The 21,100-nt window shown below is 50.1% G+C and overlaps 1 protein-coding gene across 2 annotated transcripts in view; it reads left to right on the top strand.

The window, feature by feature from the left end:
- The window catches only part of ASAP1 (ArfGAP with SH3 domain, ankyrin repeat and PH domain 1), a 190,056-nt gene that overhangs the window by 131,974 nt on the left and 36,982 nt on the right, over positions 1 to 21,100 (top strand). For both annotated transcript variants that reach the window (XM_084864668.1, XM_084864669.1), the window contains 7 exons: positions 1,007 to 1,152; positions 12,113 to 12,187; positions 12,666 to 12,715; positions 13,857 to 13,986; positions 15,197 to 15,282; positions 17,198 to 17,273; positions 18,382 to 18,468. In XM_084864668.1, the coding sequence (XP_084720794.1) occupies positions 1,007 to 1,152; positions 12,113 to 12,187; positions 12,666 to 12,715; positions 13,857 to 13,986; positions 15,197 to 15,282; positions 17,198 to 17,273; positions 18,382 to 18,468 (650 nt within the window). The remainder of the gene's footprint in view (positions 1 to 1,006; positions 1,153 to 12,112; positions 12,188 to 12,665; positions 12,716 to 13,856; positions 13,987 to 15,196; positions 15,283 to 17,197; positions 17,274 to 18,381; positions 18,469 to 21,100) is intronic.

Genomic DNA, 21,100 nt, shown 5'->3' with positions numbered 1-21,100 from the left:
CCGAGGAGGCTTAAGAAGGGAATGCGTCTTACATTCCTGGAAGGGAAGTCAGCAAATCCACGCCAGCCGCCGCTTCCTGCGCCTCCCACGGAAAACCGCGGGGCCTGGCTGCTGGGTGGGGACCAGAGGTGAGCCGGAAGCCATCCTGTCCCTCGCGGTCTGGGGCCTGGACAGAGCTCTGCTCACTCAAACATGATGGGACACGGCGGGAAATACCACGGAGGAGGCTCAGAGGATGGCGGGCAGGGAAGGATCAGGGCCCGCTGAGGGAAGGCTTTATAACGAAAAAGGGGTTGAATTTATAGGCCTTTAAAGATAGGGTCTTAACAGTTGGGACTGTGTTAGATGCACATTTGTTCATTTAGTCATTCAGTAGATATTACACGTCTCCTGTGGGCCTCTGTACAAATCCATGTCTCCCTGTCCTCATGACAGAGAAGAGGGGGTGGCCGTGGAGAGTGGGCGTGGCATCTGGAATGCTTCCACGGGCACAGGCCACCTTCACCTCCGCGCACACCCCCTGGGCCCGTGCCAGGCCCGCCACGCTGCACAGGCCTCCGTCCTGCACGTGCCAGGCGGACAGTCCGGTGGCAGCACGTCACTTACCGTGCTCACCGCGGGGCCAGGGCTCAGCACAATGGACGGAGATGAACACTCGGTGCAGGGAGATTCGTGTTAGAACACGTGGACTTTTCATTGGCATTCCAGGGTGGGCTTTTCTAAGGAGAACTTTCTCTGCGTTTCCTGGTCATGGTAGCTTCTTACTTGCTTGCAAATTGGATGATGACTGGACCCCTCCACCTGTGGGGAGTCCATGGATTGATGGGGATAGAAGTGAACAAAATGCTTCGACAGAGAAAGGGAAACCTCCTTCCAGAGTGAGAATGCTAAACCATCACCCAGGCGTGTGCGGTGAATGATAGAGGGCGTCTCTCTCTGCGCGGGGAGTTTCCAGTGACCGATCCGTGTTCACAGCAGCTCAGCTCCTCTGTCTCTTCCTTTTCAGACCATGTACAAAATGAAGAAAACTACGCCCAAGTTCTGGACAAGTTCGGGAGTAATTTTTTAAGTCGAGACAACCCGGACCTCGGCACCGCTTTCGTCAAATTTTCGACTCTCACGAAGGAGCTGTCCACCCTGCTGAAAAATCTGGTAAGCCGTTTCCTATGTGGTCTTTTTATTATTTACAGCCAAACAGCTTTTGAGTCCTAAGCATGGAGTCACAGGTAAAGAAAGGCCACGGCGAGACTCCTAGAATTCGTCCCTCCCGCCCGGTGACAGTAGGGAGATCGGCAGAGTCAGAGAGAAGCGGCTTGACCTCCTGAGTCCCGCAAGGCAGGAGCACAGGGAGGTTGAAGGTGCCCCAGGAAAAGATCCCCCAGCCTTTTCCAGAGGAGGGGAGAGGAGAGGGAGGAGCCGGAGCAGTCTCTGTCTTTTCCCTGCCCCATCTCTTGTGCATAGTGCTTCTTGGCCTCCCAGATCTCACACTCGATGCCTTGACCCCGGCCAGCTGTTCAGATGTCCGATAGGCACTGCGGCCTAAAGAGGGAATCTTGGAAAAATGAAACCTTTCTGTAGAACGTTAACCCGAATAGCTGACAAATCAGAATATTTCTCCCCTGTTGTGCTGGATAAATACACGAGTGTATGTGTCTGTCTTCCTGCAGTTTAACTCTCATTGGTGATTTAGGCCATTGACTTCGTCTTTTTTTTTGTTTGTTTTGTTTTGTTTTTTTTTTGTTTTGTTTTTTTTTGTTGTTGTTGTTTTTTTTAATAAATTTTTATTGTTCATATTATTACAAGTGTTCCTTCCCCCCCCCCTTCCCACCCCACCCTCTGCCCTTTCCCCATTCCCCATTGTCCTCATCCATAGGTGCACAGTTTATGTTCAGTCTCTTCCCACATTCCCCTCTTCCCTTTTCCCCAAGAATCATCAGTTCACTCCCCTTCCATACCTCTGATTCTATTATATTCAACAGTTAATATTGTTCATCAGATTTTTCTTTTTAATTTCCTTGGTTTTTAGATTCACTTGTTGATAGTTACGTATTTGTTGTTCATAATTTTTATCTTTATTTACATTCTCTTCTGAAAGAACCCCCTTCAGCAATTCATATAATTCTGGTTTGGTGGTGATGAACTCCTTTAGCTTTTTTTTATTAGTGAAGCTCTTTATCTGACCTTCGATTCTGAGTGATAGCTTTGCTGGGTAGAGTATTTTTGGCTGTAGGTTCTTGCTATTCATCACCTTGAATATTTCTTGCCATTCCTGTCTGGCCTGCATGGTTTCTGTTGAGAAATCAGCTGACAATCGTATAGGTGCTCCTTTATAGGTAACCACCTGCTTAGCTCTTGCTGCTTTTAATATTCTCTCTTTGTCCTTTGCTCTTGGAATCTTAATTATTATTTGTCTTGGTGTGGTCCTCTTTGGATTCCTCTTATTTGGAGTTCTGTGTGCTTCCTGGACTTGTAAGTCCAGTTCTTTCCCCAGGTGGGGGAAGTTTTCTGTCACTATTTCTTTCAGTATGTTTTCGATATCTTGCTCTCTCTCATCTTCTGGGACCCCCATAATTCTGATGTTGGATCGTTTGAAGTTGTCCCAGAGGTTTCTTACATTATCTTCAATTTTCTGGATTCTCTTGCCTTCTAGCTTCTGCAGAGGAGTGTCTTCTGGCTCTTTATGTTCCAAATCTTTGACTTGATTCTTGCGATCTTCTATTCTGTTTTTAGGACTCTGTAGAATATTTTTTATTTCAGACAATGTATTCTTTATTTCTTGTTGATCCCTTAGCATTTCTTGTTGATCCCTTTTCATATCCTCATAGGTCTCATTTATTTTATCGGCCTTTTCTAGGAGTCTCTTGAAAAACCCTATAAGTGTGGTTTTGAACTCTATATCCAGTCGCTTTTTGTCCTCCATTTCTTTCGTTTGTGATCTATTTGGTTTAGGCATTTTCGCAGGCAGCTTTCCTGATGGGGCGGGGTTTCAGGGTGCAGCCTACAGCTTTGGCTTCAGTCAGCCCCGCCCTATGCGACTCCTGAGACTCAGGGTCCTTCAGTACTTGTTGCAAGCGCCTCTGAGAGAAAGGTGCCCTCGATTTTCGCCTGCTACCAAACAGTGTAAGCTCTCCCGCAATGGGCCCGAAACTGGGGTTCAGTTCAGTTGGAAGTGGAGTTGGAGGTGGCGTTCAGAGCAGTCTGGAGCCTGTCTCCTTCCCGCCAGGGCAATCCCACGGCACAGCCGGCCGGCCCTTCTCTGCGCGCTGTGTGCGCGCCTCTGGGACCTCCTTTCGCTGCTTCCCCGGGTACCGCCTTACAGCCCAGCTCCCTCTGGATGAGCCTGGGTCCCCAGGGTCTGGCCTAGAACGGGGGTTCAGAGCAGTTGGGGGCCCAGCACAGTCCGAGTGTTTATCTCCTTCCCGCTAGGGAACGCCAGCCAGGCACTCGGCCTCCCTCCTCTCCGGCTCTGTACTCTCCGCGCGCGCCACGTGTCTCCGTACCTTGGGCTTTTACAGCTCCTCCGCGCTTCCTTCTGGTTTTCTCCTTGCTTCTCGTTGTAGAATTTCCAGTCAGTTGACTTTCCTGTAGTTCTGGGTAATGTCCATTTTATATTTTAGTTGTATTTTATTGAAATTGTTGCGTGCGGCTGCGGCTAGGTGCCTACCCGAGCAGCCATCTTGGATTCTCCCTCCATTGACTTCGTCTTAAAGTGACAATCTTAAAGAAAATGAAAGTTGAAGGTAGAAATACGTCTTATTTTTTTAAAACTCTCAAAGGGTCGTTTTGACCTCAGCTCATACGTATGCCTCGCCTTTAGGAGTTTTTGATACATCCATGATATTTCTGTAAATCTTACAATATTTCAGTCTCTATTCAGAAGGGCCCTCTCATTTCTCCTTCCTCTGGGCTTCCGCTGCCCTTTTGCTGGTGGTGTAGCTCAGAGGGAGGTGTGGCGGGAAGAAAGGAAGTGACAGCAGACGCCCTTCCCTTGGCGGTGGCTGGGGAGGGCCTGCCGGGAGGAAGCTGTTTGCCCAGGTCGCTCTTTTCCCAGGGATTCCGCGCCAACCTCGCGTTTCCAGGAGACCCATCTGTTTGGCTTCAGCACGTTTCCGGGACCAGTCCGTTTCCATCCCTCCCCACACGGCAGGGCCCTTCACGCTGTGTGTGTCTGCCATCCACTCAGGCCAAAATCCCACCCTCACTTCTCTGCCGTGCCTTCACCGCCAGTCTGTAGTCTCTCTTCCTTTCACTGCAATCTCTCTTCGTTTCTCCGGTATCTCTCCCTCTAGTCAGAGTCCTTTATGTGGTCGGCATCTCGCAAAGGTGAAGTGACTAGCTGTTTCCTCCAGGAGTGGACCTGCCAGGCCTGGGCGTGTGGCTGGGGAAGGCTGCCCCTCAGTGGGGAGAAGCCACAGGAACTCGAACACGATCCAGTCCATCCATGGTGTTTACAAGGCTTTGGTGTCAAGGTTTGAAGTGCATGGATGGCTTTTGGTTGGTGGTGTATGCTAGGTGACCTTAGCATTTTAAAACATGATGATAAATATTCCTTTCGTTGGCTTACCAATCTCTCTGAGCCCATCCTTCCTCCAGCCAAAGATGCCTTCCTACTCAAAGCCGTCTGCGGACATCACGTTATTTGTTTTGCTGAAGCAGGGGCTATTCCTTATTTCCATGCCTTCATAGCTCCTGGTTTTCTACTTTGAATGCCCTTTCGTAGTTAAACGTATTCATGAACGAGGCTTTCTTTATAATGCAGCTTTCTTGTCTTTAAAAAACAAAAACAAACAAACAAAAAGCACAAAAGGAATGCGAAAGAACAAAAAGAAAGGATGCTGTTGAGTTTTAGCTGTTTCCAATTATGTTTTGTTACTCATGTGATGAACACAAAACGGAAATGATATCCCATCTTCCTTTTCACCTTTTCAAGGGAAGCAGTGAGGCCATTGCCTGGGAATCTCTGTTCCCGGGTCAGGCCTGCATGGCCCGCGATGCTGGCAAGGCCGGGAGTCAGCCCACTGCCTCCGTTCGATCACCAAACCACAGAGCGGGGCCGGGAAGGAATGGCCGTGGATGGAAATAGGTCCTCCGTGGGCAGAGGGAAACCACTGGCCCCAAGAGCCCCCGTGGAGCAGTAGTTTTAGAAATTACATGCGAACCCTGTGTGAGGTTAGCAGGCGGTGCCCAGAAGGACCCTCTGCCTCTGGCTCCGTGGTCCCTGAGCCTCCAGCAGAGCAGAGTTTGCCTTAGAGCCCAAGCGCCCCCAGCAGGTCTAGGGCAGCGTTGCTTCGGAGCCGGGAAGCCCAGCGAAGATTTCTCCATCTGCCTAGCATTTCCTGTTTGCAGTCTGGCTGCAGGGCATTGTGGTTTGGGTTGAGGATGCTTTTATCTTTTCTTTCTTCTTCCTTTCTTCCCCCTCAAAAGAGAATAGCTGGACAGGCACAGGCTGGATGTAGATCGCTGGCAGATGATTTCTCAACTTCTTTGAAACCCTGAAAACTGTGGAGAGCCTGGGTACACTCAACGGAGAATTGGCAGCCACTGGGTGCCCTGGGTTTAAAAAACCTCCTCTTTTCGCAGAATGGCGATGCATCGTGGGGCGGTTCGGTGTGACCCCAGACATCCCCTCATGTCCTGGTACGTCCCTGCCCACGTGTGTCACGGGACAGTCTCTGCAAAGCCGTGCAGCCCTGTGGGTGGAGGCGGTTAAGATGGAGGTTTTCTTTTCCCTCCTGTGATAAATGGACATGTTCCACATTAAAGTTCCTGGGACCCTTCAGTCTGCAGGCTGACGCCCTATCCACTGAGCCAAACCGGTCAGGGCAGGTCTGCTTTCTTACACAGACACGGCATGTACTGTGAGGTGTTCCTTTCTCTGTACGTGGCAAGCCTGTGTGCTCATTGATTTAATTTATTACGTTTTTAACGTGTGTCTTGGAGGTGCTTCCTGAGTAAAAGCTTAATGTTGTAAAACATAATGGTGATAGAGATGTTCAGTGAAGGCAAGGAAGATGTGATTTGATACCACTCGCAGCGTGGTTTTGTTCTAGCGTAAACATAACAAATCACACATGACATGCATGGAAATGAAATTAAATCTCTGAAAATTGATCGCTGCGAACTAAGTGATTAATTACTTCAAGCACAATAAAGAAGTCTTGAGGGTCGGGATGTCTTTGTCAAACCATCGTGAAGCTAGAAAGGCTCTCTTTCCTTTTGCTTTCCCGTTTATTTGGGTCTTAGAGTCTTCGCCGCTCCCCCTGTTCTTACAGCTATCCTGAAATGAAATCAGATGTTGCAGAAATGCAAAGGAAAGTAGTGCTTTCCTTTTCATTCTTGACGTAGGGAGATGATGCTAAACGTAACCCAGCATTTACTTCAATTGTGAGTTCATCAGAACATAACGCCTCATTCTGCATGAAGGCAGTCTCGTGTTCCCCGATTCTCCTACACCCGCCCGTTTTCCTCTGTAAAGCTTCCTGGAGAACCATGCTTTCCCTTTAAATTCAGTCCTGTCCTTCCGAAGCCGTTGGCACGATGGAGTAGTTGGGTCCCCGCCTTCCCTCGGGCCTTTTCCAGGTCTCCGGAGCAGCCGCTCACCTTTGCTCTCCCCTCGCCATCGTTGTCTCCGACCGCAGCCCGGTGAGGTCTTCTCTGAGGGATGTGGGACTCCCCCAGGCAGTGGTGCCCAGGAGACCTGGCATCCGGCTCGCCTAGAAGCCTCGTTTACACATCGTGGTTGCACCTCGCCCTCTGAGCATCCAACCGGTTTGAGATTTCAGCTCTAACACGCGTCCGGGGGGGTGCGGACGCTGCTGGCGGCCTGAGGGCCACGTTTTGAGAACCACTAATGAGGATGGTCATTCCGGACAGAGATTCAGAATCCCCTAGGGCTGGAGAGAAGCTGCACCTTTGTTCCTCCGAATCCATCGCCTAATTAATGACTTTCCCCTTTATCCACTCCCTCTGGTTCGCGTCTTGTATTAAATCAGATCACACGTTGAAGTGAGAAATGGGCTGCTGGTCGATCATATCGCCCTCTTGTGTTTCTGTGTCACATTTCTTCTTAATAACTTTCTGAATACAAAAATAATACCAGGGCACTCTTGGAAACGTATAAAATACAGGGAAAAGGGGACTAAAATAAAAATCACCACTAACCCCCACTCCTAGGGAGTTGAGATTTATCTATATCTCCGTGTCCTCTAACCATTGTTCAGTTTTCACATACCTCTTTTTACGTGTTTTATTTTACTCCTGAACTTTTAGCACCGTCAGGTTTATGCTATGGTGCTGTTTTAGAGCCCAGCTTTCACTTATTTATGTGCTTCGCAGTGTTTTCCTGTTTGGGGAAGTATCACAGCCCGAGGCCCTTTTGGGTTCAATCAGGAGCATACCACCTCCGGGGCAGGGCGGCCTGGGTGAAGGGGTGGGAGCCCCGTGCCCAGCAGTACCCTTCCCTGGGTCTGCAGCACCCGGAGGCCATGGCTGCGCCCAGCTGAGGAGAAGCCCGTGTTCCTCCAACTTCCTTCCCCCGCCTCCTAGCTGCCCTTCCCGGTGGTCCCGCTTTCCGCTGTGTGCAGCTGCACTGGGTGTAGGGAGATGGCGCCACTGCAGGTGCTTGAGGATGGGTACTGAGGAGCTGGCCCGGTCACCTGCTGGGAGCTGGCTCGTTGTTTTAATTGGATCGGCATCCGCCTCACTTTCAGGAAACCGTCTCTGCCTGTGAAGGGGAGGAGGGCAGTGGAGGGAGGTGTCAGAATTAACGTAGGCGACAAAGCTAACAGAGGCACGGCGTGGAGGTGCCATCGCTGAGCTGTGCTGCTCTCTCACTGCCCCTCACCGTCCCTCTGCCTGTCTCCTCGGGCAGCTCGGACACCCACCACAGGCCACATGGTGGCCAGACAGGACAGGGACCCACGGCTGCTTCGTGGCTCCTGCCGTGGGATGTGGTCAGTTAGTGAGCTGAACCGATGAGACACCTCCCTTAAGCTTCACCTTCTAGAGGGGAGAGATGGGTCAGTATTTAGGTAAGCAAGGTCCTTTCATTCGTGGTGAAGCTATAAGGTCAGGTAAAAAAGATCAGGACAGAAGGGGTGTGTGTGTGTCCATAGAGGAACACTGTGAAGTCATTACCAACAGCCGGGATTTCGGGGCTATTGGTACCCTATCTGGTAGTTGTAAGGGGTAAATGGTTATTTTTATCAAAACCAATATTAATTACAGCTTATTTGCTCACACAAGTCCCTTTTGCACCGGGAAAAGCTAGACCTCAGCTTCCTCCCAACTGGTTTATCCCGAGTTCGTGGTCGGGCTCGATGGCTGTGGTCCGGGGAGAAACGGCCCGTCTGGGAGGGAGGAAGCAGCTGGACTGACCGTCCCTCGGCGTCATTCCCCGAGGGGTTTGACTGTGCTGGTGGCTCAGCAACACGGGGAGGATGTGCTTCTAAAACACGCTCTTCAGCCTCACGTCATGTGGAATCCCGTAAAGAACTTGTTAACTCAACATCACCGTGGCAGGGAAGGACGTGGAGTACAGTTGAGGCAATGGGAGTGGAATCAATAGAATTTTAGTAAAACAAACGAAAAATAGCTAAGTGACGGATCTGGAAGACTTTTAAAAAATATTTTGTATTGATTTCAGAGAGGCAGGGAGAGGGAGAGAAGGCTGGAAACATCCATGATTAGAGAATCATCAGTTGGCTGCCTCCTGCACGCCCCCAGTGGGGCTCGAGCCTGCCACTCGGACCTGTGTCCTGACCGGGAATCGAGCCGTGAGCTTCTGGCTCACCCCCGAGCCATGCCAACCAGGCTGCAAGGCTTTTCAGTAAAAACCGTTGAAGACAGTGGAGGGGCGACCGGAAGTCCGTCCCCCATGTCGTCGCCATATCCTGCTGCCTGCTCAGCAGTCTCCTGTGGAGACGCTATGGCTGCACCACAGTTTGCAGGTCTTGCTCAGGCCGTGAAAAGTGTTCCTGAGGGAACTAGAAAATATATTTTAAAATCACACACACAAAACTAACAGGAAAATCACAGAATCCCCCCCGCGGCGAAGTCACGGGGTTCCTCTCTGTCCCAAGCAGTGCCTTAGGGTGTGGGAGAAAACAGGTCCCTGAGGGTGGAATCGCCACGGACACTGGTTTGGTCTCCCGGTGAGTGACTCCTGAACATCTCCTCAGAAGAGGGGCCTCTTTTCCTGCCGTCCCGCTGTGTCTCTGTAATGACAGGTGGTTCCGATTCCCTTTCCCTAACGCAGCCCCTTGGCCAGCTTTTACCAATGAACCTACGTTTCCTGGGAGCAGGTGGGGAAGAGTCCGAGTTTTTTTTTTGTTGTTTTGTTTTTTTTAATATATTTTATTGATTTTTAACAGAGAGGAGGAGAGAGGGATAGAGAGCTAGAAACGTCGATGAGAGAGAAACATCGACCAGCTGCCCCCCACCCCCCTCCTACCGAGGATGTGCCCACAACCAAGGTACATGCCTTTGACTGGAATCGAACCTGAGACCCTTCAGTCCGCAGACCGATGCTCTACCACTGAGCCAAACCAGTTTCGGCGAGTCTGAGTTTTGAGTTGTGCCCTTGCCATTGGGGACACTGGATCTGTAATACACACTGGTTAGCCTGCTGGGTTTTTCTTATCAGCCCCACGGGCGCGTGTGTGTGTGTGTGTGTGTGTGTGTGTGTGTGTGTGTAACCACAGGAAATTCTCAGCCCCTGAGGCTTCCCACAGGGGCGTCTGCACCCACCGCCCTGCCCGAGCCGGCCGCAGTGACGCCACTGCGAGGTAGGGACCTGTGTCCTGTGTTTGCTGTGTGGTCGGGCCCTGGATTGCAAGGGACTCTTCCTTCAAACCCCCGCGTTCAGTCCTAACCACGGGATTTCATAATTCTTCTGTTGTTACTTTCTCATGCAGCGCTCAGATAACATTCTGGGTGTTTTTTTTTCTGCTTCATCTCACCAAGGATTTGAGGCATTGGTGACCTGGCATTAGAAAGTGGTTGAGTGTTGACCTATGAACCAGGAGGTCATGGATCCGTTCCCGGTCAGAGCACATGCCCGGATTGAGGAATCCATCCCCAGTGTGGGGCTGGCAGAAGGCAGTCAATCCATGATTTTCTCATCATTGATGTGTTTTTTTTTCCTCTCTCTCTCTCCCTTTCTTTCTGAAATCAATAAAAATATATTTTTTAAAATAAGTGGTTTATAATCACTGTCTTTTCATTTTTTGTTTTAGAATTTTTACTTTTTGTGAATTAACAATATAGTGCGTCTTACCAAACTTTAAAAAAAAACGCAGAAAAGTACAGAGTTACAAGCCTCTCTCCCCTTGCCCACCCAGTGTCCGGGGGGACTTGGCCTCAGCAGGGTGCCGGGTCCTTTCAGAGATAACTGGAGCATGATGTACCTTGTTCTCTTATTCTGCAAATCCTTCCCAGACGGGCGTGTGCACAGCACCCCCTAGTGACAGGGAGTAAGCCAGCACTTCCCATGTGCACTACTCACTCCTCTTCATAGCTTAGAGTTCCTCTCGTGAGAGGTGACCTCAGGAGGGGCGTACACACAGCCCGAGAGTGACGGTGCTGGCCCCTCTCATACCCCCGACCCCCCTCCTGTGGTGCAGCACGCGGTGTTAGGGCGGAAGAGGGCTTGCTGACTGCATTCTCACTGTGCTTGCCCATCCCTGGGGCATGAGCTCTGTGAAGGCGGCAATGGTGTTCTATCTGTCTTTGCCTCCCCAGCCCCTGGGCCAGAGGGTGTCCGAGAATAGGTGCCTGGTAAGTGGTGGGTGATGTCTTGGTCCCATGCCACTGACACGGGTTTCTCCACGGTTTAACAGGTCCTGGAACATCAGTGTTTTGTTTTAATGGGGACGAGATGCTGTGGGAACCCATCCCTTGTTTACTAGCGTATCGGTTAGCCTGTTGATGGGTTTGTTGCCTCGTTTCGCTTAAAGGTGCAGAACTTACCGATGCTGTTAGTGAGGGCGTACTGTCTGAGGAGTTCTTGAAGAGAGTGTACTCTGCAGCCAGCTCAGGCCTGGTGTTGCTGACCCTTCACCTGCCCATCCCTCCCTTGGATGGACAAGCTTCATCCTTCTCCTCTGTAGAGTCAGTACCATCTTAAATCAGAGAGACCCAGGCACTGGCTCAGAAGAAAGTTGCACTCTAGCTGTAGACGGCGCCTTCTGAATGCCTTGTTCTTTTCACGAAATCTGGGCGCTGAGGGACAGTTGTCAGCAGGAAAATCATGGGTCTGCCCTCATTGACCTTACGTTCTGGTCAGGGAGGCCGAACACACACATACACTAACTGGATAATTTTAGATCATGGTAAATGCCATAAAGGAGTATAAAAAGGAAATTTTTTAAAAAGAATATAACAAGGATGTGAACGCCAGTTGTATCATCTTCTCCTTGCTCTGGCCAAGGCATTGGGGGGAAAAAAAGTCAAAGTGAGATCTGTCTGCGCAGCCCTCATGGCTCAATGGTTAAGCATCAACCTATGAACTAGGCTACCATTTGATTCTAGTCAGGGCACAGGCCTGGATTGTGGGCTCCAGTCAGCAATTCTCTCCATCATTGCTATTTCTATTTCTCTCTCCCTCTCCTTTCCTCTCTGAAATCAGTAAAAGTATACATTTATTAAAAAGTAAGATCTGCCATTTCAGGAGGGGGAACCAGGAAAGTTGTAGCTATGATCCGAGGCATCGTTGGGGCAAGTGTGGGCGCACTGCAGCACCCCCCCTCCCCCAGGAGCTTTCGGAGGGCCAGTGAGGCCACCTGACCTGCAGGTGTCCTCCCTCCAGTGGGTGCCATGGGGTGACCTGCAGGTGTCTTCCCTTCAGTGGGTGCCAAGGGGTGACCTGCAGGTGTCCTCCCTCCAGTGGGTTCCACTGGGTGACCTGCAGTTGTCCTCCCTCCAGTGGGTGCCATGGGGTGACCTGCAGGTGTCCTCCCTCCAGTGGGTTCCACTGGGTGACCTGCAGGTGTCCTCCGGCAGATGCCTCGGGTGCCGCCTGGCGCTGGTGCGTGGGGAGGGCAGCAGTAGCTGGCCTCCCGCCCTGGGCACTCTCTCTCTGACGGCTTTGTCTCCACCTTTGCTTTGTCTCCAGCTCCAGGGGCTAAGCCACAACGTGATCTTCACCTTGGACTCCCTGCTGAAAGGAGACCTCAAGGGAGTCAAAGGAGTGAGTGTCTGGAACCTGGTCTTCGCTGTAACTTGGAAGGATCGGGGTTTTTCTCTTTTAAGATCATAGGGTACTTGTATTTGAAAGGCACTGGAACATTCTCAGCATAAAAAAAGATTGTTGGGAAAGGATCACGAGAGGGAATGCCACTTCACAGGATGTTGTTGACCGGGGAACAAGACCAGACACTTGGAGGCAGAGTGAGGGCCTTGGTGGGTGGGCAGGGCATGGGCTCCATCACTGCTGGACCCCGCGGGCCCCTGGGTCCCCCGTCACCGAGGCGTGACCAGGATGCTCGCCCTGCCGACCTCAGGCCTCCCGTCTGGAGTCATAGTGTGATGTGCGTGCAGGTGGCTCTGTATAAAGTTTCCGGCATCCCAAAGAGGAGGGTGGTTTTGCTAGGATGTTATTTCAGAATTATTCACTCACCTTTTAACAACAGCACATTTAATTTCCGTTTCATTCTCTTTTTTCTAAGGATCTGAAGAAGCCATTTGATAAAGCTTGGAAAGATTATGAGACAAAGTTGTAAGTGTTTTTTTGTTTGTTTTATGTCGTCATGATTTTCCTTTGAAGAAGATTGATTGGGAAAAAGACAAAGCCCTTAACTTACAAGGACAAAATGTAGTGTAGTGCATGCTTGTAAGGGCTAAAAGATGGGCCTGGCCGAAACCGGTTTGGCTCAGTGGATAGAGCGTCGGCCTGGGGACTCAAAGGTCCCAGGTTTGATTCCGGTCAAGGGCATGTACCTTGATTGCGGGCACATCCCCAGTAGGGGGTGTGCAAGGGGCAGCTGGTCGATGATTCCCTCTCATCGATGTTTCTAACTTTCTATCCCTCTCTCTTCCTCTCTGTAAAAAAATCAATAAAATATATTTAAATAAATAAATAATTAATTAAAAGGTGGGCCTGCCTGGCGGTTCCTGTGAGGGGTCGGGAGGTGACTGCATGGCGCGTTGCACGTGCCTTTATTATTATGATCCCAAGTCGCCTGACTCCAGGCTGTACGGGGGACGGGAGGGGAGATAGATTTGAAAGCACTTAATAAAACCGTTGGCTGACAACTTGATAACTGTAAACATAAGAGGATAAAAGCATTTCCGAAGGCGGCAGTAACAGCAAAATGACAAGCGAAAGAAACATTGAGGATTCAATATTTTTCTCCGAAACTACTCACTACTCTCATGATTGCTGACGTAATAACTACGTTGTCTGAGAGTTGCTGTCTTAGGAATACTTTGGTGCACTGACAGTTACAGATGCAGCTGGGAAGAAAGAGGCTCCGACCGTGGCCGGCTGACGTAGATGAGGGCTGTGGGCCACCTCATCGTCCTCTGAGGGCGGGGCGTGAACGCTCACGCCTGGACCCAGCACTGCCCTGCCCCCAGGCAGTGGCGGTACACCTGGCCCACACAGAACTGAGTCCTTACGGAGGGGGTGTAAGCTCACAAAACGGGAGAAAAACACTTGCTCTAGACCTGTTGCAGGATACAGCTCCTCTGTGGGACACAGGAACAGCAAAACAAGATGTGCTTTGTCCACTGAAGTCCTACAGATCTGGGTAGTTCTCGCCAAAAGGAAGCTGTGTGTGCGTGTGTGCGTGCCTCTGTGTGTGTGTGTGTGTGTGTGTGTGTGTGTGTGTTAATGGTGGCTTCTGCTTCCCTTCCAGCACGAAAATTGAGAAGGAGAAGAGAGAGCATGCGAAGCAGCACGGGATGATCCGCACGGAGATCACAGGGGCGGAGATCGCGGAGGAGATGGAGAAGGAGCGGCGCCTCTTCCAGCTGCAGATGTGCGAGGTGCGCGGGGATCCGGCCACTCCCTCGCCTGGGGTTTGGCTAGCCGGGCCTCCTGCGGGCAGCGGCCTCCGAGCCGGAGAGCGGCTGGGTCTGGTCAGGAGAGGCGGGGCAGTTACTGAAGGACTCCAATCTTGTTTCTCTCCAAGCCTTTGGGATCGCCCCTGCCCCTGTTGCCTTCTGTTTTGAGCCTGGAGCCTGTGGGGCTCTAAGCCAAAGCAGGACTCTTGGGTGAGAACTTCCTGTTGCCTGTGAATGAGTGTGGAAAGGCAAATTTTGGTAACATGGGTGACTCTGGTTTTACTGGTACAGGTGTAGAGCATGTTTGTTTGTTTTTAACCCTGTGTCTAGTTTGAAAGAAAGTTTAAATGAAGTGGTCATTTGAGAAAGCCTCTGAGGTCATGAAAAAAAAAATGCAACAAAAGCATGCTCCTTCAACTTACAGCAGTGGTTCTCAAACTGTGTTCCCTGAACACCGGCAACCTTGACCGAGAGACCTACCCCTTCTGACATTGACGCTGAGCACTGGGATTCCTTTTGTGCTTTTGGGAAACTATGAAAATGGATAGAGTTTTCTCAATTTTGAGGTTTTCTTCCTTAATTTTCCCCCTATCCCAATAAACCTTTGGCCCCTTCTTGAACTTGTCTGCTCATGAACACCCCCACACAATGAAACCCGTGGACAAGAGGCAGACAGTGCCAACAGAAAACCTCGGCCAGTTGTGAAAATCAGAGCTGGTGGTGTTTGGTGCCTAAGTTACTAACGTGTTGTTTTCCTCCTTTCATTTTTAGTAGCAAAAATTCTACCTCGCCTCCTTGGTCTCAAAAGTTTTAATGCCTCACGGCGTATCCCTTCGAGAGAGTGCTGTTCCACTTGTTTTCAGCAAAAATCCTCCATCTTGCAGGTCTCGACCTGAACTCTTAAGTTTGAGAGCCACTGTGCCAGAGGAACTAAGTCCGCTATCCCAGGATGCTTTGCTGTGTGGATCTTTAATTGTCTAGTAAACTAATCACGGGCGTTTATAAGGTGCTAACGTACTACCCACTGTCCACTAGTGCCTGTGCCGATGGGCATCCCCTAAGTTAGCTCACACACCCTGAGGACCGCCGAGGCCAGTACCTGGCGCAGACTCGCCGCGGGGGCTGCCCCCCGAAACCCTGCCCGAGAGCCCCGTGGGCAGTGACAGCATCCACTTCTGTTTTACTCCCACAGTATCTCATCAAAGTCAACGAGATCAAGACCAAAAAGGGCGTGGACCTGCTGCAGAATCTCATCAAGTACTACCACGCCCAGTGCAAGTAAGTGGCATGTGGCCATGGTGAGACAGATCCCAGGGGAGGGCCCGCACTGCGGTTTCTTTTCTTTTCTTTTTCTTTTTTAAATATATATTTTATTGATTTTTTACAGAGAGGAAGGTAGAAGAATAGAGAGCTAGAAACATCGATGAGAAAGAGACATCGATCAGCTGCCTCCTGCACACCCCCCATCGGGGATGTGCCCGCAACCAGTGTACATGCCCTTGACCAGAATCGAACCTGGGACCTTTCAGTCCGCAGACCGATGCCCTATCCACTGAACCAAACCGGTTTCGGCTGCACTGTGGTTTCTTGCTTCTTTCTGTCCGGTCTTCATTCGGTCACTGCGCAGGGAGATAAAGGCCTTCCACAGCTGCCTCCTGTGAAGCGGTATTGGCCATAGTCAGTGTTTTCTCACATCAGCCACTCACATTAGTGCAACTGCGTGGCTCCCTGAAATCGCTGCTACCTAGAAAGCTGGCGTTGCCGTGACGGCCTTTCAGCCCCTCCTGCAGACACTGTCCCTGTCCCTGGAGGCCTTCCCGGCGCCCCTCTTCCCTCCCTCCTCCCTCGGCATCTCACTTGTGACAGCGCCATGGTGCCCCTTTCTCCTGCTTGGGGCTTTGTTATTTTCATTTGGGCAGCAGGGACACTGCCCTTGTGCCTGGGTGGCTGGTATATTGTGAGAGGCGCCCATGGTCCCCATTTTAGTTTGTTCATGTGGCCAGGCCCCCTTTTTATGACGGAGGCTCTGTGACACCACATTTGCTTTTTCACTCCTTGTTTTCTTTCCTGGTTTACTTTTGTGGGCTTTCTGGTAATTTTTACGTGAAAATGTGCCTGTTTCCCGTGTTCGATTCTGGCCAAGGGCACATGCCCGGGTTGTGGGCTCCACCCCCAGGGTGGGGTGTGCAGGAGGCAATCAGTCAATGATTCTCTCTCATTGTTGATGTTTCTCTCTTTCTCTCCCCCTCTCTCTGAAATCAATAAAGAAATGTGTGTGTGTGTGTGTGTGTGTGTATATGTGTGTGTGTGTGTAGTATATATATACACACACACAGACACATACATATATACAGTAGAGGCCCTAACTGCCCTCCCCTGCAGGCCTGGTCACCCCTAATTGCCCTCTGCAAGCCTGGTCACCCTAACTGCCCTCCCCTGCAGGCTTGATTGCCCCCAACTGCCCTCCCCTGTAGGCCTGGTCCCTCCCAACTGCCCTCCTCTGCTGGCCATCTTGTGGCAGCCATCTTTGACCACATGGGGGCATTCATCTTGTGTGTTGGAGTGATGGTCAGTTTGCACATTACTCTTTTATTAGATAGGATTAAAATTTAAAAAAAAAAAAAAAAAAAAAAAACAGTTTATGTGAAGTGCCAAGTGTGCTAGGCGTGTGGTCAGTGCTCAGCCACGCCAGGTTGCTCCCCTCAAGTAAGGCACCTCCTGTGTCCATGGTAGGATAAAGCCTTCCTGGTCATCGGTGCCCTGACCCCAGATCCTGCGCCTCAGGTGTGTGGCAGGACTCGGGACCTTTGGGGCCTGACTTCTCCGCCTCTGTTTCTAGTCCCATCCATCTCTCCTCGGAGTGTCCGGGTAGGGTCCGTGGTACCCCGCTAGGTAGTGTGTCCTCCTCTCTCTTTTGAGGTCAGATCAGACACAACCAGGGGAGCTGCTCCGTGTGGAGTGACAGCGGGAGGCACTGCGTGGATAGCGACTGCGGTTGCATTGTCTGCGTGATGTCTGCTGGCACGTGTCCGTAGTGCCCATGCGTGTTGGTTGGCACATCTTTTACAAAATACTGAAACCCGATTTATACATGTTTTGTGTAGATACCTGGTAGAGAGTAAATATGTCTTTCTGGATTTTTCTGGTAATTATGGTTCATGTCATGTTTGTACTCTGATGTTTTCCGTTGTAGTTTCTTTCAAGATGGCTTGAAAACGGCTGACAAGTTGAAACAATACATTGAAAAATTGGCTGCTGACTTATATAACGTGAGTTCTTTATGAAATACATAATGCATTTACCTTGCTCTGCAGACAAGTATCAGTAAATGTGAAACCTGCACTGGAAGAGTGTTAAAGACAAGAAGACCGATTAAGTGATGTGTCCAGTAAAGACAGATAAACTTTCAGTTTTACTCAGACATCAGTGATGGAATGTTCCAGAGAGTGTTTGGGGAGCATGGGAGGAGCAGGGAGGAGAGTCTGATGGTCGCTTCTAGATGACTCTCTGTTCAGGGTTTATGTAATATCACGGGTGCCCTTCAGTCAGCATTCGCAAAAAGAATGATTTTATTGTGAAAGGATAAAAATGGACTGTCTCTGATTAAGTTTATGAATTTTGGGGGCTTGCTTGCTTTATATTTCCTCTATATTTTTCACATAATTAGGTTTTGCTTTTATAATAGCAAAAGGAAAACTTCTTTGAGGAAAAAAACTAAATGCATATGTATAAATGTCAACCTTTATCCCCATAAATCGCTTGGCAATATTAAAAAATCACATATATGTTTTATGAGTGCAACTACATATGTTCAAATACGGTTTTTGGAGTTACAGATAATGCTGTGTGTCTTTGTCTCACTTCAGAGAGTATGTAGCTTGTCCTGCTTTTCTCTTAGTGAGCATGGCTCTGGTTGTGATCAGGTTCCACGTGTTGAAAAGGCAGCCAGCCTTTGCCCTCGGGTAGGGCTCTGTGCCCTCACGTGGGCCTGTTGGGTTAGCTCCTCGCTTTCCAAGGTTCTCTTCTGGGCCTTCAAGGTCAGCGTGGTGTCACTACCACCTTTGGAAAAACCAGGAGCAAATGACTCCACGTTATTTCTTAGCTTTGTTTAAAGCGGAGCTTTAATTATCTAGCCTAGAGACGTTATTTAATAAGAAAGCATGTTGCATTATTCACTCATCTCAAAACCCACTGGAACCTTCACAGGATTAGAACATTGTGCATCTCATATAAAAAATGAGACCACGTGAAGGATCTGAGTAAGGCAATCAGCTATATCATTAAGTAGTTCGATGTGTGGTGTATCGGGGTGAATTAAATGCTGCTCATAAAGGCATAAAAGGTAAGTGACAGAAGTAATTTTTTTTTCTCTTGTAGATAAAACAGACCCAGGATGAAGAAAAGAAACAGCTGACCGCCCTCCGGGACTTAATAAAGTCCTCTCTCCAGCTGGATCAGAAAGAAGTAGGTGCTCAGTGTCTCCAGCAGGACTGGCCGGGCAGGCGGGGTTCGGGGGGGTGTGGATGTCTCCCAACCTGCAGAACCGGGGTGCTGACAGCTTCCTGCCAGGGCGGGGTGGGACGGGGGAGACCCCAGACCCTCGTGCACCTGCTGCACCGCCCAGGCTAGAACCGTGTTTTGTTTCCCTCCTCTCCTCATGGAAAGGTGTCTGAGCCCCGGCCTGCAGCTCCGTGGCTAGCCTTTCTGGCCTGGCTTTGCCGATGTGTGTTTCGGGAGAGTCTGCTCAGACTGCGGAGGAGGAGGGGAAGGGCAGCGCACATCCCTGTGTCTCTTTCCGGGCAGCCGCAGGTGGGGCGGGGGAATAGAGAAATGGTCTGAGGCACAACCCTGTAGAAGTTTTGCCCCCCAGTTAGGAAAACGGGGTGAGAGTCTTCAGATGCTGAGGTGGAGTATACGGAGCCTGGTAGCTGTTAGATGACTGCTCAGACCCTTAATCATACATTGTAGTTACTCATTTGTTGTGCAAACGTTTAATGAGCACCTACAGTGTGCCAGCAGCTATGCTGGGCAGTCAGCGTTAATCCTGACCATTGAGGTCATCATCCTCCGGTAGGAAGTGGAGAGCGTCAGCCATTTGAGGGAGGAGCTGTGCCTAAAGCAGCGTGGATGCTGGAGGGGAGATGCCGAGCGCGAGGAAACTGCAGAGATGGATGTGGTGGGTGGAGGCATGAGATGCGGTTTCTGGGCAGAAGGCTCGTGGTGCACACCGGAGGGACGGGCTTCGAGCTAAGACTAAGTTAAATAGGCCCCGTTGTCACACGGAGAAGGTGGCAACGTGCCTGTGTGCATCGTGAAATTCTTACGCATTGAATTTAAGTGTGATCTCTAAATGCAACATTTCATCATCATAAAATATAGCATTTTTAATATTCTTAACTCCTGATGGTATTATCTCACAGTGGCCAGCTATTTGTCATCTCCTAACATGTCTGAGGGGAGTGCATGAGTCCAACAAAACAGAGTGAGGGCCCTGGAGCGTGGGGAGCCTGCCCAGCTCCCTGGTCCCGCGCACCCGTCCTGCAGGAGAGGAGGCTATAGCCCTTTAACGCTGGGCCCCTGCTCACCTGTGGACAGGCGACAGTGCCGGGGTGACGTGTGTGCTGTGCGCCCACGTCATGCAGAGCCTTGGCTAGCACCTGCACCTGAGGGTGCAATCGCTCAGCACAGAGCAATAAGAAGATCCAGATTGTGGAGTATAGGGGTAGGTCTCTGTCTAGACCCATGGTCTGCAAACTGCGGCTTGAGAGCCACATGCGGCTCTTTGGCTCTTCCACAAAATACCACGGCCTGGGCGAGTCTATGTTGAAGAAGTGGCGTTAGAAGAAGTTTAACTTTAAAAAATGTGGTTCTCCAAAGAAATTTCAATCGTTGTACTGTTGATATTTGGCTCTGTTGACTGAGTTTGCCGACCACTGGTCTAGAGAAATTTTCGAGGTTTTGTACTGGCCAGTACGTACTTAACCACTTCCTACCTGTTTTGCCACTCAGGATTATTTCCTACATATGGACGCTTTCTTGAGAAAGAAAAACAGCTATTGTAGGCTCTCTCTGGTGTATAGAGACAGGGGTATTCTGCTCATGCTAATGACTAAAGGAAAAGTTGCACACAAACCAAAGGCGTGTGTACATGCAGAAATGCACACGGCCTGATTGATTTTAACTTCATGCCAAATCGATCAGTGATGAGTTTCCATTAGCACCGTATCCAGAGTATTTTACAAGTAAAATTGAACTTTCACAGCATGCCTAGTCCATTCTCAGGCTGGTTATCATCTCTCAGTGCAAGCTGTGTTAAGAAAGTAGTGATTTTTAATGCTTTCCGTTACACATGAAAGGGGCTTTTCGGCCAGAGATTTCTCACCCTGGTTCTCCGGTTCCAGAAGGTGTAAAGTCATCTGGAGACTAACCCGAGAAATTAAGGCCCAAGAAATCACTGAACAGCCCGCCCCACCCCCAGGCTCAAGCTCCACTCAGTGACAGGAAGCCTCAGGACCCCCAGATTTGGGGTAGACTCATTTTTTTATTTTTTCTCTCGTGAAAATAAAACCCTCTAATGACTTGTGGCAGATGTCCTGTGGCATTAGGCATCTTAAGCTTTGATAGCAGCGCAGCCTCCCTGAAGAACTGCTTGCTACATGCGTATTCTTTGGGATGAAAATGTTTTCTTGAAGATGATGTCTATAAGTCATCTCCAACTCCCCCCCCCTCCCATCCCACTTTGTGTGAGCCCCTCTTGATAGCATACCGTCCTGGGTTCGCTCGTGTCTGACAGATTCTGGGGTTGGCTCGTCTCTGTCCTCGCAGCGCCTGGCACAGCCTGGCACACCGCCGGGCACCAGAGCTGCTCGGTAAGTATTTAGTACCAGGAGACGAAAGGATGCCGGTGCCCGCTCCATTCATACAGCGGAGATTGGAAGCTCCCTGTCAGGGGTCTGTCCTCAGACGGGGTGCCAGACACTCTTAGGATCCCATTAAGGCAATGAGTGTGTCCTTGCCTGCAGTTTAAAAAGACTGGAGGTTTTTCTCCTTAATAATGCATTCAAAGGCTTTCTAATAAAGTCAGGTAATCTGTGCT

The sequence above is a fragment of the Pipistrellus hanaki genome (assembly GCF_964339955.1).
Source record: "Pipistrellus hanaki genome assembly, chromosome: 17".
NCBI classification, from domain to species: domain Eukaryota; kingdom Metazoa; phylum Chordata; class Mammalia; order Chiroptera; family Vespertilionidae; genus Pipistrellus; species Pipistrellus hanaki.
Note: the sequence above shows the minus strand (reverse complement) of the source record. Positions and strands in the feature narration are given on the sequence as shown.